Here is a 25192-nt window from a genome sequence, read left to right on the forward strand (position 1 = left end):
AGTATAAATAAATAACCTATATTCTCTCCATTTAATTTGAAAAATAATGTGATCACAGCCACTATATAATTTATTCCGTATTAACAGCAGTGCCTTTATTTACCCACTTTAGAGTTTAGACCTGGTTCATAAACAATTCAGCACTACGTTGGCAAGCAAATAAATTATAAAAATCATGTTATACATTTTGGCTCATAATGATTAACTTTTCAGGTGATCTAACCTACTCATTTCCCACGCCTGGGAATTAATTATATTGATAACAGTCAAAGTCAAATAATGTTAAGACTTTTCTTACATATTATATTTTCTTCCATCCTTGCTAAGTTGTCACATGTTAGCAATAGAAAATATATTATTTGGTCAACAAAAAATGAGCTACCAAAACATTTTCTGGCTTATTGCTCCAGTGAATCTCAATCTACTTGATGATACCCATGCAGTCTATTTGCGGGTTGTATTTTGGAGGGGAATGAAAGAAAATAAAAGGTTTAAAAGACATAAAATACACTAATGAGATAACTCCTAAGCATTCCCTTTTCTCTTCATTCCCTTTCAAAACTCAACTTGCAAACCCTAAGTCTGAAACCCTCCATCCATATAACCAACATGTCTATCAAAAGTTTGTAATGGTCTAAAATGAGAGTAGACCTACAAAATCACAAAATTAATGTGTTCACCTAATCATTTTTTAAGTAGGATTCCCAACCATGGTTTTCTAATTTATCTCCTTTCCTCAAGACTATTTCCTTTTCCTCCTCTTGATATTGGCTCATCCTGCACAATGTTATAAATATCACAACAATGTAATTGGAAACATAGATAATACACTTTCATGTCTTTCATTTTGCAAGCTTTACTTCAACAAACAGAGACATCAAGTGAGAGGAAAAGTGGTGGAGAGGCTAACCTTGACCGAAGATTTTCGTCGGCGATGCCCAACACCCTCACTGCCAGTAGTGCAGCATTAGTTGCATTGTTAATAGCAACTGTGGCAACAGGAATACCTCTTGGCATCTGCAAGAAAATAAGTTTTTATGTGAGTGAAAAAAGACTAGAAAGAATGATTCAGCCAACAAGAAATTTTTTAAGAGGACTAAAAGCAAAGCAGATGTAGTTGTTATTCAATAAGGCTTAACCAAAGAAGTGATAAGAGAATTGTATGCCAAAAAATGTGAACCTGTATAGTATAGGACAACATTAACCAATAAAACTGACAGCAATGCATCCTTCATTGACATACAAAATTTAACCAAAATATTACAATTCATAAGTTACCAGACTCCTTCGTGACGGCAAGTTCTAGATGGCGGAAAAACATTTTAAGAGAGTAGGTTTAAGAAAACCTATGGCAGCTACAGAAAACCATTCATTTACATGGATTTCAACCAACATTGATATCTAGCTTTTAAAACTAAGCAATAATATCAAAGTTCGTCATTGTCACATCATTAGAAAGGCGACCTTAGAAGTTCGAAAACAGCACAAGCAACTTGTAAAACATAGAGAATTAGACTGATACTGAATATTTGAACATCATTGAGAAATAGACCTGGACTATTGACAAGAGTGAATCAATTCCATCCAGAGTGGAAGCACGCACGGGAACGCCAATAACAGGCAAGGGAGTAAGAGCAGCAACCATGCCTGAGTTATTAGAGCTTTATTAAGAATACACTTAAGAGAACTGATCCTTAAGAAAATTATACAAAGCACACTTCAAGTAGTTTACCAGGCAAATGAGCTGCACTACCAGCGCCCGCAATAATAACTTGTATGCCGCGCTTATCAGCAGATTTGGCATAAGAAAACATAAATTCCGGAGTGCGGTGTGCAGAAACTATTAGTACCTGAAATTTATTACATCATTGTAAGGGTAAAGATAAAAAAACTATAAAACACAACCTCCTCCCTAAACAGAGAAATTGAAACAGTTTGACCTCGTGGGACACGCCAAACATCTCCAAGGTTTCAGCAGCACTTTTCATAACAGGTAGATCTGTATCAGAACCCATTATGATGCTCACTCGTGGAGAAACTACATTTAACAAACAAAAAGTATAATTAAAGAAAAATATCATTTTCCTTTCAAATATAATGTTACTGGATAACAATGAGTACAAAGATCAAGTATCAATGAGGATAAGTTTTTGTCACAAACCTGCAGTCTTGTCATTTAATCTTTTTCCTTCCACAATTATTGCAAGATTACTTTCAATATTTCCTAGGGAAGGCCCAACAATGGTGATATGTCCCATCTTCCGTTGCTTTCTCATTTCTGACAAATTATCATGGCAATGGTGCTACTTAAATTAATCACACTAGTGATCGAGCAATAACAGACGAGAAGGGGATAAATCAACCTAAAATGCTACTTAAGCAGAAGTTCACCTGGCTTGTCATACCAATGAACATTAGCCCCGGGGATTGTCAACGCCCTTTTGATCAATTGATGAGCTAATTGAAAACCAAGCTCCCCCTAAAATGATTAAAGCACATTTCATTGAGTAAAGTTTGAAACAATGGTAATTGAATAGGATGATCTTCTTAAAACAAGTACATAACTAAAAGGAACCCTTAATAACCTTGTAGGCCTATCTATATTCATGATAACAGAGAAGATTTTACATCTAATTTGATTTTCAGACATCCTGGCAATCATTAATTTTCTATTTGGTTCATCTTTTTCTCACGGATATGATAGAATCAACTAAACAACAATTCAGCCTTTAAATTCACTTTCCGCATATAATAAAAACACAAATAAACCCAACATAATAGCAACAATTCAACATCTCTTTCAAATTTACAATAAAGAAGGTAAAAAGAGAAGAAATGGAATTCTAATACCTCTTCTTCACCTAGTACATTGTACATGACAGCAGCTGGAGTTTTCATCGATGGATCACCAAGAGGAAGACCAATAACAGCTCGCAAATGGTTTTCATATTGCGAGGTATAGCAAGACTCAATTGTGTGATGCCCACTATTGTGAGGTCTAGGTGCTACTTCATTCAATAAAATCTGTCAATTAAGTGAAGAACCACATGCATAGTAACTATCCGGGCATTGAAAAACAAAAAAATGCATTTGCAATGATGAGGATATAAATTCACAACCTGTCCATCCTTTGTCAAGAACAATTCAACTGCAAACACACCAGCACCTTTTAGAGAGTTAACAGCATTGGAAGCAACTTCAGTGGCATGCTCTCTAATCTTACATTTTACATCCACCGGAGCTTTAACTGTGTGACATATGTTGTCCCTAGAAGAAAACATGAATCCTTAAGCAGATAATAGAAGGAGATGGAGATATATTGCTGATTTATTTAAGTTGCCACACAAAAAAGTTAAATTTGATATGTGGTAAATCTTGCTTAAAAAATAAAATCTTCCATATGCATGTTTACCTGTGAATAGTTTCAACAACAGGATAGCATGAAATAGAATTGTCTCTTCCTTTCACCACAATGACAGCTAGCTCCTGCCATTGTTTTAGGAGCAAAAATGTAAGAAATTTCATAGTCAATTGCATAAAAGCACCAGGAAGTGAAAGCATTATACTTTGTACAAGATAAGTTTAATAGAAAGGAAACATTTTAAGTGGTACAAGAATAGGATGGCATTGAATTACACCTAAAGATAATTCAAACTTCATGAAAGAGAAACTGTTCTGGTTTTGGAGGTTAAATTCTCTAGTGAGTACTGGATAGAAAATACGGCAACATAATCTGATTGAAAGACTATTAGGACTTAAGGAGAGCCCAATCCAAAAGACTAGTCTATTAGGTGGGAGAGCCTCATGGCTTAAGTATCACATTGAGTTTGCTATTCTACTCAATGTAGGACTCCTAACAAAGACATAGTTAATAATAGAAACAATCATTCTGCAAAACCCAATAAACTTATCATAGCTATGGACACAATTCAGCAAATGATGGCTTAGCACCAGCTATATCACTTTCCATAATACAAGTCATGATGAATCATAGAATGGAAAATCACAGAAGAAAAATATCATCACAATCAATGACATATTTTAGAGATTGACCTTGACAAAAGAAGCCCACTTTTCAGCATATAAACCACGACGAAATCCTCCAAGAGCTGCAAATTTGAGGAGACACGTTAGGAATAGGTAAAAAGAAATGTGCACATATTAAATAGGTAGAAGTAAAAATCAAAATTAATTCTTTCCTGTTCTCATTTTCTCCTCAAACAAAGAAAACAAGATAAACCTGTTGAAAAAATAATTACCATCCACAGCAGAAGGAAGTTCCTCTTCACTTTTAGCAACAGCATTTCCCCGCCCATCATACGCTAATCTCCTACTCTTTATCATAAGAGGATAGCCAAATATCTCCCCTGCTTTCTTAGCACCTTCAAGATCATCTATCTGTTCAATGTATTATTCACATATCTATCTTCGGTTACTATCCTAAAGATGCATTTTCAAGTACTATAAGAACAAATAGAAAGAGTACAAACCTGCGTAAATTCAGGAACCGGAATGCCATGCTGAGAAAAGTGAACCTTTTGCAAATACTTATCCTGTAATATGTTAAAAGTCACATCGAGGAAATCATTATGGAAGCAACATAGTTCATATATTTAAAAATATCAAATTTAACATATAAGATAGGCTGAAAACAAGGTTCATATTAAACTGTTAGTTAGTGTCTGAAAATTAATACTTAATAGTTATGTTAGTAATATCATTCTATAGATTGCTAGTTGTACTAAGTTCTCTAGGACTTACAGTGTGGTGCACACATCTCTTGTTAACACATCTCCTGAAAGCAATGTGTCCGATCAATCAATCATAATATAATGCATATTCAATTTGCATGTCTCTCTCCTTTCTCTCGGTTTTTCAACTTTAATATGATATCAGAGCTGGTACGGTTTTCACGGTAATGGCTTATACTTCATTTTGTGCAATCGCGGTCATAGTATCTCAAGGTATAAGCTGCAAGGGATAATTCAGTATACTTTGAATTCCATCCTAATATCTATTATTCTGTTGTGTGAAATCTCATTGTAATAACTAAATTCTCACTGAAGGATCTCTCATGTGTGATGGTTTCTATGCATTTCAATTCATTCACAGTCCAAGTTCAAGTCAAACTGGTTCTGACACTATTTATTCTCTATGTAACTTAGTTGCTTCATCTAAGCCTAGTGTAGGTTCTATTCCTGATATGTGTAACCCCATGCAAAAATAAATAAAGTGCCCCTCTTGTACTGAGATTATGCCTTTAACATAGCAATGCGGTCAAGGAGCGTATAGACACTTCATAATAGTCGTCATGTCTGTGTTAGACACATATCTATATTAGACACTTTAGGACACTCCTAACAATTATTACATATATACACTTAAAAGCAATGTATCAGATCAATCAATCATTCAGTTTCAGTTTGCACCTCTCTCTTCTTTCTCTCAATTGTTCAACTTTTAATAATAAAAATATCCATTTAAAGGACAAAGTCATAGAAATAACAAAATTCAAAACACAAGAATATATGAAACACTCCTGATGTAAGATATACAAAGGCAATAATACTTTAAGCATGGGTTGAAATATCTACTTGTTCATTTTCTCAGTCAACACTATATATGGAAACAAGTATACCAAGATAATACCTGAATAATTCGAATGGTAGAGGCTTTAGGTTGGCAATCAACTCCTTGTTTCTCAAGTTTTTCCAATGTAGCAACATCAACATGTTCAATTTCAAAAGTCAATACTCCACATCTAAAAACACAATTTCAAAAGTAGCATTATACATGTTATTTCCAAAAATCAGTGATCAAATCTCAGATTCAAAAACAACTATAATTGCTTAAAACTCAAACCTCTTTGCGAATTCCTCGACTGTAGCGCTGTCGTCGAAGCTTCCAACCATATGATGATAAGAAAGGGAACTCGCCGGACAATTCTCTTGTTGATCTAAAACAATGACTTTAATTCCCATATGAGAAGCAGCTTGACATAGCATGCGACCAAGTTGACCTCCTCCCAAGACCCCAACAACCATTTCAGAGAGTCCATGAACAGGTATTTCATCATTCCTACAAACATACACAGCACCATGGTGAAAACTTGTTAGGCCTCTTTTTTAAATAATAATTTCAGTTTAGGAGACTTTGTTTAGACTTATGAGAGCAACTTATTAAAATAGTTCATGACATTTCTATAAGCTCTTTTTAGCCTACTTCAATAAACTTGCAAAAAAAGTTTATGAAAATAAATTCTTTTTGTCTTATATAAATTTTTTCCGGAAAAGATATTATATTTCTCTGCTTTAAACATGAGAAGACTGAAAATGGTTATTTCTAATCCATTTCGTAGATTCGTGGTTGTCTCCTCCCAACATGCATTACTTTAGGACTCGAACTTTGACCAATATGATCTTCACAGATCCAGTAAGGTCTTACACCAGTAGGTCAACGTTGCCGAAAAGGGTTATTGTCGGAACAAGTCTACCCTATGAATAAAATGCAAAATTTAACCTCAGAATAATAAGAAATGAGGGGAAAAAACCGTTCAGGAACTGCATCCTGTGGTGATGCTTGACAAGAAAGGTGAGGGTGTTGAAACTGCTTTTGCTTCATTTTCAATGTTAGACTTGGTTGATCCAAGTAAAAGGTAAGGGAAGAAGCTGTGTTTGTAGAAGGATGGTAAAAGGGTTTCAAGGTAAAACCCAAAGTAGTGCTGTGTCCTAGAAGGATTGCACTGTGAAGCATACTCATCTCAAATCTAAAGGAATGCCTAACACAATCAAAACACAAAAACCAATTTTAGCTTTGGAGGGAAAGCAGAAAGAAGATGTTGTTGCTACTACTTTGATCTGTTAACTTGTTTTTATCTGTCATGGTTTGTGCTGATAAAAAACCCATTGTTCAAGTTGTTAATTAAACAAATCATATAATCAACTAAGTTATGCTGAAATAGATAAAAATATAAAAATAAAAACTATCAATTCTCTCTCTCCTTTTACTCTCAATCCCAAGTCTTCATTATCTTATTAGAATGAAGAGTACTCAACTAAGAACCCTAATCCTCAAATTTGTTCAATTTCAATCTCTTCCATCTTCCGGAATTGATTCAAACCACTCATTGTTCGACTTCACTGCTCATTAGCAGAACTCTCACCTTAGGTCAATTTTTTTGGTATTACTTAAGATATCTTCAACTTTTGGGTAAGAAAATAATCACTTCCGGAGTGCGTGATTGTTCATTCCAACAATGATCACTTCCAGGAGTCGAACCTTGACTTTTAAGTTAATTTGATTGTGGATAATCTACAAAATACCGATACAATGTGTTAAACATAAGAATTTCTGGGTTTAGTTTTCCATTCATAAAAAATAGCTTTTTCAGTAAGTTAATTAATTGTAATGACCAATTCCTTGAAAGAAATCTAGCAGTAATTAGCTTATTTATGTGCGAAAGCACATACATAGTAATGGTAAAAAAAATTCTCAGGATATGTTTGATATTTGTTTCTTCGTTCAATCTACAAAGCAAGGAAATTGAATTTGTGATAGTGAGGTATTTAGATATTTTTTATTTTGCTTCAGTTATTCTCCTATAATTGGTTCCATTTTAAGCCATGTTTAATTTACTCCATTGATTCAAGTCTGCATTGTGATTGAGGCAAAGGCAAATCATCCTTGATGATAATACCTCCCAGTTATTGTGATTGCTTTTCTCATACTATTAACTATAGATAAATGAAGATACAATAAGATAAGATAAATATTCAATGCCAAATACATAATATTGGATTCAATTTTACTTCTTTTAAGATAAGTCTGATAAAATGGTTGTAGCATACAATAATAAAATAACTAAGAAGAGTCTTACCCAATTATTTTTAATTTAAAATAGTTTAATGCGTATGATAATAATTAATGAAAGCAACATATTAGTAACCCACGTGACCTAATCAGAATGACTCACTCCCGCAAGATCATGTGGATTACATCATTCATGATCACCCTTAGTTGTTGTGGCCAATTAGTAGCCTATTTATTGTTAAATAAAATCACATTCATCTTCTCTTTCTTTTTAGTTTAGTATCATGTTACTAAATGTTATTAAGGATTTTGTAAATGCTATGATATGCTTCATGGAAAATAAATAATGTATGTTAGTGTAACATTTGAAAAGAAAAGATTATAATTGGGAAGAAATTGGTCTCAAACCAACTATTAATACTCACAAGGATTTGATAAACTAGATATTAATGCATTTTAATACATGTCATATTGTTGAAATTATTGAAGATGTATTAGAGAAAACTGAAAAAGAGTCAAAGTCAAGTATTTTTTCACATTCTACTGATAATTTTGAATTTGTATTTATATTATATTTAACTAGCATATCGATAGACATTTCGTATCTGTTGATCCACATTCTTATTTTATGATATTAAGTATTAAATTTGTATTTTTTATTTTAGAGAATTAGAATGTTTTTTATTGGATGTACTTTATGTTATAATTTTTGTATTCATTATAATATTCAACTTAAAGTGAGATATATTAATTATACTTATCTAAGATTATATGGTTTTACTTTAGAAATAAAAAATATTAAAGCCAAAATAGGAAAATAGAATTATGGTAATAGTTATTTCAATTTTTAGCTTTATATGTAATATAGATAGAAACTATTTTTGATAGTTTAAATAAAATGTCACATATATTACAAAAGAAAGATGACATTATCAAGACTATGAAGAGGGTTAAAATAATAAAGCAAGACTTTAATTCGATATCTTCCCTTACTTCTTAGATCTGCTATCTTTAACTAATTGTGATTCTTAGATTTTCAAATTGGATATCTTTGGTCAAGATAGAATGAGATTCCCTCACCAATTAATCTATATGTTTGAAGACAAATTTGAATAATTTAATAAACGTAAAAAATGACATGTCAATAAATTTGGATTAAGAATTTTAAAAAATAGAACGATAAAAGACAATTCCTACAATTAGTCGGTGAAGATCGATATTTAATTTCTTTTAAATAAACAAAATACAGATATATTGGTTGGTTTTGGCTCTTTCTTCTCAGTAATGGGGTGGCCTTCACCTCCTCTCTCTAGACAATGGTCATGTGATAGATGATAGCTGAGTCATTTAATAATAATAGTTAAACAAAACAATATTAAAAACAAAGATACCCACTAATACTATTCACAATAGACAGTAACGTCAAATTTTATTATTATATACCGCTGTCAGTACATTTCATTAACTTTGTTTTAAAAAACCAAAATATGTTTTAAAGGCTTTTGTTTAAAAAACATTTCATTAACTTTGACAATATCATGATCATAATTGTGGTGATGAGCCCGAAATTTCTCACAAGTGTAGTAAATATTATGTAAAATTGTAAATACTTTAAAACCATGCTTTTCTCCTTTGACCTTTAACAAAATTTCTTATACTATTTTGTTATTTAGTTGAGAAAGTAATTTAAAATAGTTGCATATAGTTACTTTTGTATGTTCTGTATTGACACACACCATAATTCAGCTTAAGAATCATATAACCATGATCTTCGTGTATGTGCACTCAAGAAATACAATATAAAGTGGTAATTGAAGAAACTCTGCTCTACAACTTTGACCATTAATTGGTGCCTTATCATTTTAACTTCGTGACCCTTTTCCCATGGGTATGCACTGAAACAGTTATCTATTTGGTTCCCCTATTTAAGAGTCTATGAATGCAAAAGAATCAGAACATTAACTACAACAGTTGCACATTGACTAGGCTCTCCTATATTCTGTCATTTCTTCTCATCATCAGCTGCTTCTGATTCAGTTGTGTTGGCAGGAGCCATCAGCTTGTCAAACTTGTCAGATTTCCCCAGCACAATTTCAATCTACAAAATAAGGAAAATGAGATAAACAATCCAAACATGGTCCAATGCAAAATTAGGGGTGAGCAATACCCAATCCTACCCGTTCATTTGGCTTGATCCGATTATGAACGGACCTGAATATGGTAGTGTTCCATCAGGTCTAGGACCAGTTTTGGGTTAAAAGAACTAGGCTCGTTCAATATTTAGTGTCAAGTAAGGGACAAACATTACCCAATCCACTTGTACCATGGTCATCATGTTTGTATATGCCTATTCAATAGTGTATAGAGTAATAACATCTATTTGATTTATTTCATTAGGGTCAGGTTAGCCTTTAAGTCTAGAGTTGAGATTAGGTTAAAAAAAATAACTCTGCTGAGGAACAAGTTGTCAAATACCTGAGCCATGCACACCCCCTCTATGGTAAACCTAAAGAGAAATGTTTCTTGAATATCAAGATAGGGACATTAAACAAGTATATATACAAAATATAAGAAGTGAACTAGAGATAAAAATAAGCATATGTGATATCATATACTATATTAAAAACTTGATGCTTGAACTCGCCTTTGCTTTCTGCACCAGACGACCTTTATTCTCATCCTTCATGCCAACTGTAGAGGTCAAAACTTCTGTTCCATATCCCAAGAACAATTTATTAGGATAGCTACAACCATCATGTAAATAAGACCAATATAGTAATAAACAAGAAGAAACTTTACTCTTCTCAGTGGCAAGTCCATTGTTCTTCAAAATCTCAGCAATTGTGACAACTGTAGTTATAGCTGTACAAATACATGTCAACATGTTTGGAGAGTATATATCAGTTGCACTACAGAGTAAGGAATAAATTATGCAAATCACATTTGTGCAAAACGGGAACAAACTCTTCCTTCTATTCTCAATATCAAATATAAAAAGATTAAAATCATTTTTCTTATGCTATATAAGCCTTGTTTATTTATAAAAAGGAGCAATTGCAGTGAGAGGCTAATTGTAAATATAACTCTTGTGATGTGTAAATATCAGAAACAAAAGAATCCTTACACCAATGCATCAATCACTTGGTGATTGTTTTCAATAAAAACAGAATTATACATATCAGTTATATAAGTTGCAAAATCTGTTTAGAGAATATTGGAGATAACAACTCATTTACATATATTTTTCCACTTTACCTTGAAAGCACATATTATATCGATATTCACCAATTCTCATATGAATAAAATGTTGTATCAAGATTATCTAATAATGTAGGACAAAAAACATCTCAATATAGAAATAATATGCTACTAGGCAAAACCTAGCAATAAAGATAGTATACACATAGCAGAAGCAAACAAAAAGTTACAAAATGTAAAGAGGACTAATAATCATCATATAGAAAATCAAATATTTTGGGATGCAAAAGATTGACATGTAAAACACAGAATGTTACATTCAGCTCCTATACCCCTCATATTTTTTTCTTGCAGCACACGGAATAAGAAGGGTTTTTTGGGTTTGATCAAAAGGAAAGAAATAAAGGGAAATATAAGGGTAGGAAAAAAAAGTTACCCATTCCAAGAGCAGAAAGCTCAACCTCATCATGCTGCTGTATGTACCTCTGCATCAAAGGACAAAAAAACAACCATTACCCTCATATTCTCATACTATTTTTTTTCACCATTTTATATACCTGATTAGTAACATGATAATTAGGAAGTAATTGATATAAAAGGGAAGATAAAAGAAAAGGTAAAAGGATAGATAGATAGATACCTTGGCGAGGTTGACATAAAAGAAAAGAGGCTTCTTAGTGTTGGAAACCTGAATTCTATTCTTCTTGTGGTTTTCAGTGTTATTGTTTGCAGGAGGAGCAGGATCAGGAGCAGAAGCTACGGTTGTTGACATTATTATTGTAATATGAGTAATCTCTCTACAATGGTAAAGTTGCTTAATTGGTTAGAGCCTAGTTTATATAGGACATAATATATGAACATGTGGCTGTGTGAGGGGATGTAGCGAGTGTAAAGTGTAAAATTAGTTTGTTAGTTAGTTAAATGGTAACAGATGAGAGTTTAGATGGTAGAGAGAAAGTTTGGGATCTGCATGGTCGTTATATTTTTGACTCAGTTGCCAAGAATGTCCCTCACTTACACCATGGACCTATTCTTCTGCTCCCAAATTTCATAATGCTACTTTTATTGTTATGTTCCCTTAACTGATTCACATATTTTGAATTCATTTAATTAAAAGTTTAAAACCATGGCCTTAGATACTTGTTATCAACATAATCATAGCCTTAGATACTTATTATGTTCATAAAACTTATGTGTAATATACCTATGCCTAGACAAAATAATTATTACATGTTATAATTTTTTAGTATAATCAAATATATCTTTGAACTCCACGAGTAAGAAACCAATTTCTTTCGAAATATGTGAATGTTCATTCTAATAAATATTTTTTCAGGAATCGAACTATTGATTTTTTAGTCTGTCTGAAAATCTAATAAGACCTTATACAACTTGACCAACGTCTTAGATATGATATATTTTGATATTTACCAAATATATATTATCCCTGAGTGGTAAAAAGAGCATTTGATATACTGGCCCATGGGCTGTAATAGCCCATGTCTACACATATTACTGGTGTAGAGTTATATAATAGAGATATCAATCCAATTCATTCTAAACCCACAAAGAGTTAGACCTCATAAGTGGATTAACCAAATGATTATTAAACACATACACACCACCAAAATTAAAATTAAATTTGGTGTATGTGTATCTTTTGGAGAATTATTACTATATGCAGCCCTGTTCAACGTTCGTGATTATATAATCTAAGGTTCCCTCTCTCTCTCTCCTACATCATGCTAGTAAATAAATGAGTAAATTACACTGATACCCCCTAAGTTTTAGCGAAATTATACAAACCACTCCTCACTTTTCTAAACTTACACAAACCTCCCATAATTTTATACTTTCATTACACTGATCACCCCTGTATAATAAATAAGTGTATTTTTTAAACAAAAAAATGATAAATGGAATTAAGTTAAACAAACCATGATATATTGTTTAGACAAGTCTAAATAATATACAAATTAATGTATCTTTATTATTTTTAATAAATCACTCTTATAATGTAGTGTAACGAACCAAAAATAATAAAGATATATTGATTTGTATATTTTTTAGACTTGTCTAAACAATATATCATGTTTTGTTTAACTTAATTGCATTTATCACATTTTTTGTTTAAAAAACACACTTATTTAGTATACATGAGTGATCAGTGTAATGAAAGTATAAAATTAGGGGAGGTTTGTGTAAGTTTAGAAAAGTGATGGATGGTTTGTGTAATTTCACTAAGTTGGGGTGTCAGTGTAATTTATTCTAAATAAATTAAAGCCAATGAATGGTGTAGCTAAATGATGGTAAGGTGCATGATGCTTTAAATAATATTAGTATAACAACAAACCATACCAAATATATGCTGGACAACTTAAACACGATTATGACTGTTTAAGATAATCCATTCTAATTTTAGCTATAAATTCATGTTATTACTTGCATTATATGTGATTAATTAAGTAAAGGAAAAAGCATTTGGAGCAAAAATATACCTTAGTGATTATTTTAATTGTATGGTTCCCTTAACATTTACATAATTATATTTCTACACATCTCTTTCGGTGGAGATATCGAGAAAGTGGATTATCTATTGGGCCATCAACGTGGTACACCAAGTTGATGAAGCTTTTTTTTCATTTTGAAAAGGGTCCATGAAACTTGAAAAACTCAATTAAATAAATGGTTTTCTCTACTACTCTGGTCAGCCTTTCTAACAATAAAAATATTTTTTCTAATATGTGTTTCAGCTCACATGTTAAGAATATTGGATTTGTAATTCAATAAAAAACTATTTTTAGATAGTTGTTATAGTTAGTTATGGTTGTTGAAACTATAAATAGTAAGTACGCCTTATATTCAAAGTAAGAGTGAATAACAAGTTCAAGCATTTTTCTTCTCATCTTCACAAAGCATTTCTTATCTTCATTCTACTTTCTTTGTTAATTCTGCCATTGAGTGAGAGTAAGGTGAGTGCAAAATCTGTTTTCTTCCAACAAATTGGTATCAGAGCTAGAGCAAGATCACATCATTCCCTCTTCTTCAACATTATGAGTCATCAAAGCAATTCCTTTCCAACAAATCTACCCACTCTTGACGGTAAAAATTGGAGCAGATGGAACGTTCAAATGAAAGTCATCATGAGATTCCAAGAAATTGAAGATATTGTGGAAGAAGGACACCCAAAGATTGATGAAGCTTCAAGAGAACTACAAAGGATTGCATACAAGGAGAACATGAAGAGAGATTGCAAGACAATGTGCCTCATCCATCAATGTGTGGATGAAGCACATTTTGAGAAGATTGCAGCAGCAAGATCCTCACATGAAGCATGGCAAATTTTGCAGAAAAGTAACAAGGGTGCAGAGCAGCTAAAGAAAGTTAGGCTGCAAACTATGAGGCGCTAATATGAATTGATGGAGATGGAGAAGAGTGAAAGAATTGCACAATTCTTTAATAGAATTATCAGCCTAACGAATCAGATGAAGGTGTGTGGTGAAGTGATCAATGATCAAACAATCATAGAGAAAGTTTTGAGAACTCTAACACCAAACTTTGATCACATAGTCGTGGCAATTGAGAAATCCAAGAACCTTGTAGAACTAAAGATTGAGGAACTACAAGGTTCCCTCGAGGCTCATGAGCAGAGGCTCATTGAGAGATCCACTGAGAAGTCCATTAATTAAGCCTTGTAGGCTCAGATTACTAGGAGAGGATGAGGACTTTACAGAGGTGGAATCAAGAACCGAGGCAGAGGGAAGAGTTCAAACCAGCAAGATCAGGAAAGACCTGATCAAGATCACTCACTAAACTCAATCAAGAAAACAGGTGCCAACAATTGGAGAGGAGGAAAGAAAAGATTAGACAGAAAGAGGATTAAGTGTTTCAATTGCAACAAGATTGGACACTTTTCATATGAGTGTCAATCCTCCCCAGGTCAATCTGATTCAAATGGCAGACACCACAATGAAGCACATATGGTGAAGGAGGAGAGAACTAACAAGGATGATGAGACCCCTGTTCTGCTAATGATGACAACCAATCAAGAAATCAGAAGTTGTGAAACTTGGTACATAGACTCTGGCTACTCCAACCACATGACAGGTCATAGAAACTGGCTTGTCAATTTTGATTCAAGCAAAAGGAGCAAAGTCATATTTGCAGACAATAGAATGATCCAAGCTGAAGGCACTGGAGATGTGATGATCACAAAGAAGGATGGAGGCAAAGCAATGATCACAGATGTTCTATTTGTGCCAAATATGAGAAACAATCTCACCAGCTTGGGGCAACTACTAGAGAAAGGCTTTTCAGTGAATATGCAAAATGGGTACCTAGATATCTTTGATCCTACAACAAGGAAGATCCTGAGAACTCATCTCACACAAAACAGAACATTCAAGGTGAATCTCAATACAATTGAATCTCAATGCCTTAATGTTGAAATGCTAACTGATGATACATGGTTATGGCACATGAGACTTGGTCATCTAAACTTTAAAGACCTAAGTCTCATGAAAGCCAAAAACCTGGTTCTTGGTTTTCCAGTAGTTCAGGTACCTAAGAAAGCTTGTGATAGTTGCCTAATCAGCAAGCAACCAAAGTCCTCATTCAGCAAATTCACTGCATCAAGAGCCAACAATCTGCTACACATTGTGTACTCAGATGTCTGTGGACCATTGGAGATTCCCTCCCTAGGTGGAAACAAATATTTTGTCATCTTTGTGGTTGAATTCAGCAGGAAACTCTGGCTTTATTTGATCAAGGCTAAGAGTGATGTGTTTGGCATATTCAAGATCTTCAAAAACATGGTTGAGAAGCAATCAGAAAAATCAATCAGGATACTAAGAACAGATGGTGGAGGTGAGTTTGTATCTAAATAATTTGAAGACTTTTGCATCAAAAATGGAATTCAACATGAAGTAACAACACCCTACACTCCTCAGCATAATGGAGTTGCTGAAAGAAGGAATAGAACCATTTTGAACATGGTGAGATGCATGCTCAAGACAATAAATCTACCACAGAACCTATGGGGTGAGGCTGCAACAACTGCAGCCTATGTTCTAAACCATTGTCCTACAAAAAGGCTAGAACTCAAGGTACCTTAAGAAGTCTGGTCAGGAAGGAAACCCTATATGAAACACTTTAAGATCTTTGGGCCATTATGCTATATGCATATCCCGGATCAAAAGAGGATAAAACTGGATGATAAAAGTGAACAGATGATCTTTATAAGATACAATCCAATAGGATCCTACAAAATTCTAAATCCAAAGACTCTCAAAGTCATGTTCAATAGAGATGTGCACTTTGTTGAGTCAAGCTCTTGGAAGGAAGTGAACTCAGCATCAGAACCAACCACTCAGATTCAGCTAGAATGGAATGCACAAGAGCCACACACTAAGGCTAATGATCCAGATGAGGATGAGCATTAGGCAGAGATGTTTGTTGATAGGAGTGAGTCAAGAAGGCCCAGCAGAACTAGAAACTTGCACACCAGAATCGAGGAGTATCAAATTGTTCCTGATGGTAGCATAACTGATGAAGGAGAATTGGTTCAATATATTGCACTATTTGCATATGCTGAACCAATCTCAATTGATGAAGCAGTGAATAGTAAGGTGTGGAAGGAAGTAATGCTGGAAGAATTAAAGTCAATTGCCAAGAATAAAACATGGGAACTAGTTCAATTCCCAACTGACAAGAAACCCATTGAAGTAAAGTGGGTGTTCAAGACTAAACTCAATCCAGATGGAACCACTGCCAAGCACAAAACAAGGCTCGTGGCTAAGAGATTTATGCAGAAAGAAGAAGTTGACTTCTCTGAAATCTTTGCTCCAGTTTCAAGGCTAGAAACTGTAAGAATGTTGGTTGCCTTAGCAAATTGGAACAATTGGGACATATAACAGCTGGATGTTAAGTCAGCTTTTCTCAATGGCCCTATTGAGGAGAAAGTGTATGTCAAGCAGCCACCAGGATTTGAAATCAAAGGCAATGAAGATAAAGTGTATAGACTGAAAAAGGCCCTATATGGATTGAGACAAGAGCTTGGAACAAAAGAATAGATGCATTCTTTCTGAATTCAGGATTCAAGAAGTGTGAAGTCGAGCATGGTGTGTATGTGAAGAATCTGAGTAAGCATGACATCCTCATTATATGCCTTTATGTGGATGATTTATTAATCACAGGTAGCAGCTCAGATAGGATTGAAGAAATAAAGCTAGGCCTCAAGTCTGAATTTGAAATGTCTGATCTAGGCAAGCTATCTTACTTCCCTGGGATCGAATTCAGGCAAGTCAAGGAAGGGATCTTCATGCATCAAAGGAAGTACACACAAGATGTGCTAAGAAAATTCAACATGTTGAATTGCAACTCTGCTGAGACACCTGCAGAGACTAATCTAAAGCTAGATAAACAAGAACATGAAGCAGAGATTGATGGCACACTATTTAGACAGATTGTTGGATGCCTAAGATTTCTCTGCCATACAAGACTAGAGGTTGCACACAGTGTTGGTATTGTGAGTAGATTCATAAATGATCCAAGGAAATCACATCTTGTTGCTGCTAAGAGAATTCTAAGATACCTAAGGGGTACTCCTGAGTTTGGAATTCTATTCCATAAACAAATAGATAACAAAGTGCAGCTAGTTGCTTACTCTGATTCAGATTGGAGTGGAGATCCACTATAAAGGAAGATCATCATGGGCTATGTGTTCTTCCTATCTGTTTCACCAACATCTTGGTGTTCTAAGAAGCAAGAGGTGGTGGCTTTGTCCACCTGTGAGGCAGAATACATTTCAGCATGTCATGCTACTTGTCAAGCATTATGGATAACTTCTTTACTTGAAGAATTGGGGGTTGATTTTGGAGGTATAGTAGAATTGTTGGTTGACAATAAATATGCTATCAATTTGGCGAAAAATCCTGTATCTCATGGACGAAGCAAGCACATAGAAAGGAAATACCATTTCCTTAGAAACCAAGTTGAGAAAGGCAAGATACGATTGAAGCATTGTGGGACAACCTTACAAATTGCATATGTGATGACCAAATCATTGAAGATAGATAGGTTTAAAGAGTTGAGAAAAATGTTAAGTGTAGTATGTTTGTAGTTGTTTTGAATTAAGAAAGAGTATTGGATTTGTAATTCAATAAAAAACTATTTTTAGATAGTTGTTATAGTTAGTTATGGTTGTTGAAACTATAAATAATAAGTATGTCTTGTATTCAAAGTAAGAGTGAATAACAAGTTCAAACATTTTTCTTCTGATCTTCACAAAGCATTTCTTATCTTCATTCTACTTTCTTTGTTAATTCTACCATTGAGTGAGAGTAAGGTGAGTGCAAAATTTGTTTTCTTCCAACAAAGAATACCTAAGTAGGAAAAGGAAAATTAAAACTATCACATCTCCATGTATTAAATAAATTATTTTCCTTGTAATTTTAAGTATCACAAATATATGTCAGAGATGTATCTACATATAGGTCCAAATACATTCAACCGACCACGAGTAAGCTAGAAGGTCAATGGGTCAACCATATAAAAAGACTAGGACCTAAGAGACCCAAGATTAAGATCTGTCTATCGAGGTCCAATAAGGTATATGATTCAATCTATAAGGTAATTTACAATGGAAGATATTCTTGAAGGACATTTAAGGGCCCTCGGGTAAATTAAGTGATGATGAGGACAAATAAATTATTGGAGTTACCCATTCTTCTCCAATACCAACATATAGTTGATGAACAAGTTCTTTATAGGAAGGTTAGCTAGATGATATAGGTGTGTCAGATTGATTAGAGGAGGTCATATATATATATATATTAAGATCCATCTTGATCATACTATCTTTAATTACTATATACTTGCCTTATAAAAATACTGACTTGAGCATTATAGTACTTTTTAACTATATATTTAACTGTCGGAAGTTGGTTCACTAACTGGTTCAACACAAATTTAATACTCTAATGTTGCTCACCAACTTTGTTCATCCTAGAAATATCATTGTCACATTATCCCTCATCATAAAAACTAAAGAAAAAAAAATTAAATTGACAAATAGTTAAATTAAAAAGTAAACAATATTTAACAGAATTTTGTCTATGATAAAAAGTAGTTAATAAATGAAAAAAAAATGATGAAATAGTTTTCTAATATAGTTTTTGTGAATAGCTACCTACAATTTTGATTCGAATGAAATAAATTTTTTGGAGCACTATACTATCCTTAAAAATTCTTTTAGAATTATTTGGTGATTAACAAAGTATCCCGCCGAATAAAAATTCAAGAAAGTGATTTCATTTACGATTAGGTTGATTAGTACTTAGGTTTAAACCCGAACAACTGCACAAATTTGTGAATAAAAAAAGTTGGATGGAGCAAATATAATATTGGTGAGATAAGTGACTAACCGTTTCATCGGTTAAGATTTCATATCTAACCGTTATGATTTTCCATCTTATATATAAAAATGCACGTTTATATGTGTCTCATGTCAATAAGAAAACTTTATTTATTTAAAAAGAAAAATTATAAAAACAAAACCTAATATTTTAATATTATTTTATGAAATTTAATCTATTCAGGATATAAAAATAGAAAAATTATTGTACAAGTGATCTTTATCCGGTTATGGACCATGGTTCCGGTTGTGTACTGTCGGTGCAATTAAAGAATAAAACCTGAAAGTGACTAACCAAGATAGAAAATATGGCCTCCCATTTCTGGATTACGGAGAAATTAATGGACGAGAAGGATAAATGTAATAATTCTCTTCGGTACTGATAAACAAATAGTACAAAAATAAAAGGAAAAGTAATTTGCTACAACATTTTGATCATTTTATTTGCAATGTAATAAAAATTTTGGGACCGAAAACAAATGAAAAAACAAAAATTCTGGTCTCCAGTACTCCAAAGGATCCTTGTTTGAAGAATACACATTTTAAAATAAAATATCTGGGATTATATGTATGCTCTATAGTGACAATTCTAAGAAAAATCTATTATAATCATGATAAATAATGAAGACCTAAAACTCATCCAAATTTTAGTTTATGGAAAGAAAAGGGAGTAGACAATCCTACCAAAATTCATGTTCACCTATTAAGTTGGATCAATTCTCTGGTTAAGCATTTAATCTAACACTTGAATGTTCATCCTTATTTGCTAGCTAACTTGTTCGTATACCATCTACTATTGATCTAAACGTATAACAAACTAACCCTTATAAGATGTGTACGAATTAACTAAATCGATACAAACAGATTAATTACGAGTTACAAATATAGTGCTATGATGATTAGGAAAATAAATTGTTTGGAGCATAGGTTAACCAAAACATAAAGGTGATTCATATAAAATAGGACCTTAATAATATGATACAAATATAAACCTAATCATGCACTGATCAACTAAACAAATAATTATTTGTATTTTTATATGGAGAATAAAATCAATAAGTTAAAACTGTCATGGGTTAGAGGGATAAGCTACTTCACCAAGATCTTAAGGCATATAAAATTGATTGAAAATAACACAAGTTGGGTGATACTTATACGCCATTAATTATTAAATGACATATACAATTAAAACGTACACGTTCCATGCAAGTGACGTGTACTTAGTTATTCTTAATTTTTTGAGTACATACTTAGGTATTGTTATTTACTAAAAGAGAATAAGGAAGCGTATATATATTGACCTATAATTTTGACTTAGTTCAAAGATAAATAAATGGTTATATTCACATGTTGGTGTTGAACTATTTGAGATTGAAATGTAAAGGTTAGTAATTTAATTCCCAAAATGCTAAAACATTTGTAATTGGTGTAAACCTTTAATTTATTTCTTAAAATATACTGGCCAGTGTTTAAAACCTGGTATTCTTTTGTCACAATTTAAGTTTTTCAAAAAATTTAAACATCATCATAGTTTTAAGGATCAAAGGTTGTTGATAAAGTCCTTCAATTTAACACAATTTAACCTTTTTAAAAGATTTGTTTGCTGATGTGAAATTTTGAAAGACCTAAGTGATAACAATATATATTATATTTTAAGGATTACATTGGTGGTTTATAAAGGTTCCTTTAAGATATTGTTTATGGGTTGTGGGTTGGGATATCAAGGATTGAGTAAGAATTTTAGAAGATTTATTTTATTTATTGAAACTTAGTTAGAGACTCAATCACAAATAATTTTATACTTGAATGATCCAATTATAAACTTATAAAATATAGAATCTGTATGAATTTTTTGAAGAATGTGTGTGAATTTATTGATTAATTAAACCTTGATAAACAAAGAGATAAAGAGATACTTGGGAAAAAAGAAAACTTCTATATGGTAGTTGAAGCCGGCAGGTATAATATTATTGGACTTCTAACTCTAAATTATACACCAAATCAATGAAGATATTAGTAAAGGCTCTAAAAGTATAGTTGATGAGTGATTTGGTCAATTAATTTAAGCCATTGCAAGAAGTTGCCCATAATTGATAAAATTCCCTACCATAGGAGTGCTTGAAGTTCTGAACTACAACTAACATAATTAATAATATTACCAACATATATATGCTTTTATTATACAAACATAGGAATGGGTGGAGATTCCTCTCTTATACCGCCAAGAGAAACCATATTTTAATCATATTCTTTATAATGGTACTTTATTTGGTCAAAAATAAATAAGAACAATAAATTGGCACCCAATTTTTAATGTAGTTCCTAGCTACCTCCTAAACCTAACAAACTTATAATTGAGGAATTTGAAATTGATAAAAATCAGATAAACATTTGCCTCCATTGCAATTTCAAATTCAATAGAAGAATGGCACTTTAGAAGATGAGCAAAAAGAGGAAAAAAGTGTGCATGCCATTGTGCCGCAACTAACAAAGTTATAATGAAAAGGTGTAGGAATTTCCTAACGAGCCAGACCCTATTCTATAGAAAGTGCTCGCATTTATAATGGATAAATTAATTAAAACACATATATATCTAAGGTCCCAAACCTAGTTAGCATTTATATAATCAAGCCAATTACTTAACATTCAATTTTTGTAAAGGATGATAAAGTGGTTTTTGAAAATGTTTCGTTGAGGAAAATTTATTTGCAAAGAAAACAAAAAAATAAAGTTCAATGTTTTTTTGACATTAAGTTTCATTATTTGAAGATCAAAAGTTTACAATATTCATTTATAACATATGAGTCTACTTGTATCTCTTATTTACGTTTTATTTTTATAATATATACGCATTTAAAATTTGTATGAAAGGACAAATATTGTTAATATGATCTACATAAAATATTATACCTTTTAAATATACTTTAATACTATACTTATGAACCAATGGGAGAAGTGTCAAGTTGAACTTTTTCATAAATAAAGTCACTGTAACAATTTAAAAAACCATAAAATTCTAGTTAATTGATTATTGACTGCAAGTAATTCAAAGTGGAAGTTTTTATTAATTAAAGCCTAAACATTGGGGGAAATACTCATTTACTCTATGTAATATTTTTTGTTTGGAAAGTAACGCAACTTAAAAGATGATTTTTCCTTTTAAAAAATATTATGCACAAGAAAATTTTAAACTTCTGTTTTTTTATTATTTATAAATATTGTTAACATTACAAAATTGTCTTTTTCATTGTTTGATGGAATACCTAACTCCAAAAATTATATTTACAAGATGTTTACCTTTCATCTTAAGAATGAAGCTTGGGATTTGTGATGGAATGAGAGGAGTATGCAGTAAAGATATATTTTGATTATTAAAATTATTGTTTTTATCAATTTTGTTCCTAAAAAATTGAAAAAATCAAAATAGTTCCTAAAAATATTAAACGTAAGTCAAATTAGTGTTTTTAACATTTTTTCTGATCTCTATTTTTATAAGCAAATGTTTATATTTGAAGTAAATGGGACTGGAACTCTCAATTTTCTTATTATTTCATTTCTTAAACTATTTACTTTTACCGTCTCACCACTTTATAATACCTATTAGTAATTTCAACTCATATTCACAACATTTAAGTATTAATTTAGGTTTTTAATTTTTTTTTGGATGAAAGGGTAAAGGCTAAAAATTTTAAGGAGCCTATGTATATCAAATATTTACTTGGTAATTCTTCTTCTTTTGATAAAGAATATAAATTCTTATGTCGACAAAGATCATATATTTCGAATGGTATCTCAAATAAATCTGAATGTTATTTTTTGTTTTTAAATTATTTTTTTATTCATGTGACAATATTTAATTAGTTCGAGATAGGTATTTGAACAATATTAGAAATAGGTAATGAATGTCCTTTATGTTAATAACCCTTAAAAGCTGTATTCATGCAATTAAGGTTAACGTGTCATTATCTTTAAAAAGCAACACTTCTCATACCATTTATGTATAGCTTCTGATTAGGTTGGTGCATACGAATCTTTCTATTGGAAATACCTTAGTGTTTATGTTAATGACACAGCCAATCTTCAACGCTGTATCTCGAGGGCCATTCTTAGGCATTTTATATCAGACAACTTTATCATACTTTTCACGAGTGTTGCACAAATATTTCTATTAATCTGACACGTGATTTTACAGTATGGTTTTATTATGGGGTTGAGGGGAGAAAGAACATCAATATTGTTTTGATATGGGTTAATTGGTAAAAGAAGTTTTAAGATTTCAAGTCTAAATTAAATTAACAATAAGCAGATAGATTAACTGCAGAGAGTTATTCTATTTTAAGTTGATGTCTCACTTGGATTCCCTTCAAACATAATTATATTTGGTATGGACATAGATTATATATCTTCAATGATGTTTCAATTTTTGTTTCATGTTAATCATATATCATAATGTGAATAAAAGAAATTCTTTAAAAATAAAAAGTAATCAGGTTAATGCTAAATCCTAACATTAAAATTACAACAAACAACTATTTTTTCTTAAAAAAAACATTTTAAAAAAATCATCTAACAAACTTCTAAACATGTTAAAAATATTATGTCTAGAAATGGTTTGACCCAAACCGACTTATCAAGTTGGTTTAAAAAATAACGTTGGAAAATATGTGTAGGGCATACTAAATTTTCAATTAGAAATAATAAAAAGAAATTTAAAATTATTATATTCTTCCACTTTTAGTAAAGAACTAATCTCTTTCAGGATTTGTGACTACCCTCATAACAATATCACTCATAGGAATCAAACTCTCAATATTGGACATTCAGTATGGTCTTACACTCCTAAACCAACGTTTTGTTGGTAAAAATTTACCATTATGAAAAGAAGAAAAAAATGGGAAGGAATCTGATTTGTTTGGAGTGTTTTTTTGGTTTCCTACAAGTATCTTCATATAAGAGACAATCTTGTATGAGCCGGGAACATTCACAAGTATGTGGAGCAAATTCTTCCAACGAATATTTTTCATTCTAAGACTTGAACCCAAAACTTTATTTAAGGGAATCAAACATGTATCACTTAAACCAATGGTGTGGATGTTGTACTATTTATAATCGTTTTTGCCATATTTATCCATTCAACAAAATGTCATTGAAATAACTAATCCACAATATTTCTAAGTTGATACTTTGTTACTCGACCACGACTAAAAAATAGATAATCAGCTCATTTAATTCACAAATTTAACTTTTGTTGGACTAGACGATTAAAATGAGTTCATATTCTCTATAATATTAGAATATTTGGATCGAGAGACAAATAAAAATTAAAGGTCTAAATTTTTTATTATTTTTAAATTAAATAATTTAAAAATTACAATCCCTGAAAGAAAATTCGACCAAAATTTAGCTCTGTTGGAAAGAAGCGAACAATCAAGTAGTAAAGAGTATAGAGACAAGAGAATAACACAAGAGATTTGGTAACGGGATTCGGCCAATTCGACTAAAAATTTGGTAACTTTGGTGATTAACAAATATATCATACAATAATTCCAAACAAATTAAATAAAATATGATCATACAATTTGGAATTAAATAAACATAAAAATTTGACCACTTTAATGATTAACAAATCTATCATACAATAATTTTAAATATCTAACAAGTCATAATATTATATATACATATAACACCCAGTACATAAATTATAAAGTTATATCCATATTTATGAAACAATTGCAACAAAACTTCAAATGAATCTGTAACTTAATTATATAT

The 25192-nt window shown here is 31.9% G+C and overlaps 2 protein-coding genes across 2 annotated transcripts; both read right to left on the minus strand.

The window, feature by feature from the left end:
- On the minus strand, window positions 599–6924 carry LOC109355206 (phosphoribosylaminoimidazole carboxylase, chloroplastic-like). The gene is made up of 16 exons (XM_019598219.1): window positions 6551–6924; window positions 5863–6078; window positions 5650–5761; window positions 4491–4553; window positions 4260–4398; window positions 4054–4109; window positions 3413–3486; window positions 3120–3267; window positions 2851–3024; window positions 2392–2479; window positions 2162–2278; window positions 1941–2038; window positions 1733–1850; window positions 1553–1647; window positions 911–1017; window positions 599–777 (listed from the first exon to the last, which is right to left on the minus strand). The coding sequence occupies exons 1-16, from the start codon at window positions 6757–6759 to the stop codon at window positions 681–683; spliced, it is 1911 nt and encodes a 636-aa protein (XP_019453764.1). The 5' UTR covers window positions 6760–6924; the 3' UTR covers window positions 599–680.
- On the minus strand, window positions 9554–11799 carry LOC109355207 (uncharacterized protein At2g34160-like). Its single transcript, XM_019598221.1, has 5 exons — window positions 11648–11799; window positions 11444–11492; window positions 10609–10671; window positions 10454–10518; window positions 9554–9907 (listed from the first exon to the last, which is right to left on the minus strand). The coding sequence occupies exons 1-5, from the start codon at window positions 11777–11779 to the stop codon at window positions 9812–9814; spliced, it is 405 nt and encodes a 134-aa protein (XP_019453766.1). The 5' UTR covers window positions 11780–11799; the 3' UTR covers window positions 9554–9811.

This window comes from Lupinus angustifolius, chromosome LG08, assembly GCF_001865875.1.
Source record: "Lupinus angustifolius cultivar Tanjil chromosome LG08, LupAngTanjil_v1.0, whole genome shotgun sequence".
NCBI lineage: Eukaryota > Viridiplantae > Streptophyta > Magnoliopsida > Fabales > Fabaceae > Lupinus > Lupinus angustifolius.

What these genes read in the sequence shown, in the direction of transcription:
- LOC109355206 (XM_019598219.1), bottom strand. Translation starts at nt 6,759, where the DNA reads ATGAGTATGCTTCACAGTGCAATCCTTCTAGGACACAGCACTACTTTG. An exon ending in ATGTACTAGGTGAAGAAGAG is followed by an intron (nt 2,480 to 2,850) that starts GTATTAGAATTC and finishes TAATCATTTTAG; the next exon opens with GGGGAGCTTGGTTTTCAATT. An exon ending in CACTCTTGTCAATAGTCCAG is followed by an intron (nt 1,018 to 1,552) that starts GTCTATTTCTCA and finishes ATTTTCTTGCAG; the next exon opens with ATGCCAAGAGGTATTCCTGT.
- LOC109355207 (XM_019598221.1), bottom strand. Translation starts at nt 11,779, where the DNA reads ATGTCAACAACCGTAGCTTCTGCTCCTGATCCTGCTCCTCCTGCAAAC. An exon ending in GCTTTCTGCTCTTGGAATGG is followed by an intron (nt 10,672 to 11,443) that starts GTAACTTTTTTT and finishes GTATTTGTACAG; the next exon opens with CTATAACTACAGTTGTCACA. An exon ending in TGGACTTGCCACTGAGAAGA is followed by an intron (nt 10,519 to 10,608) that starts GTAAAGTTTCTT and finishes GATATGGAACAG; the next exon opens with AAGTTTTGACCTCTACAGTT.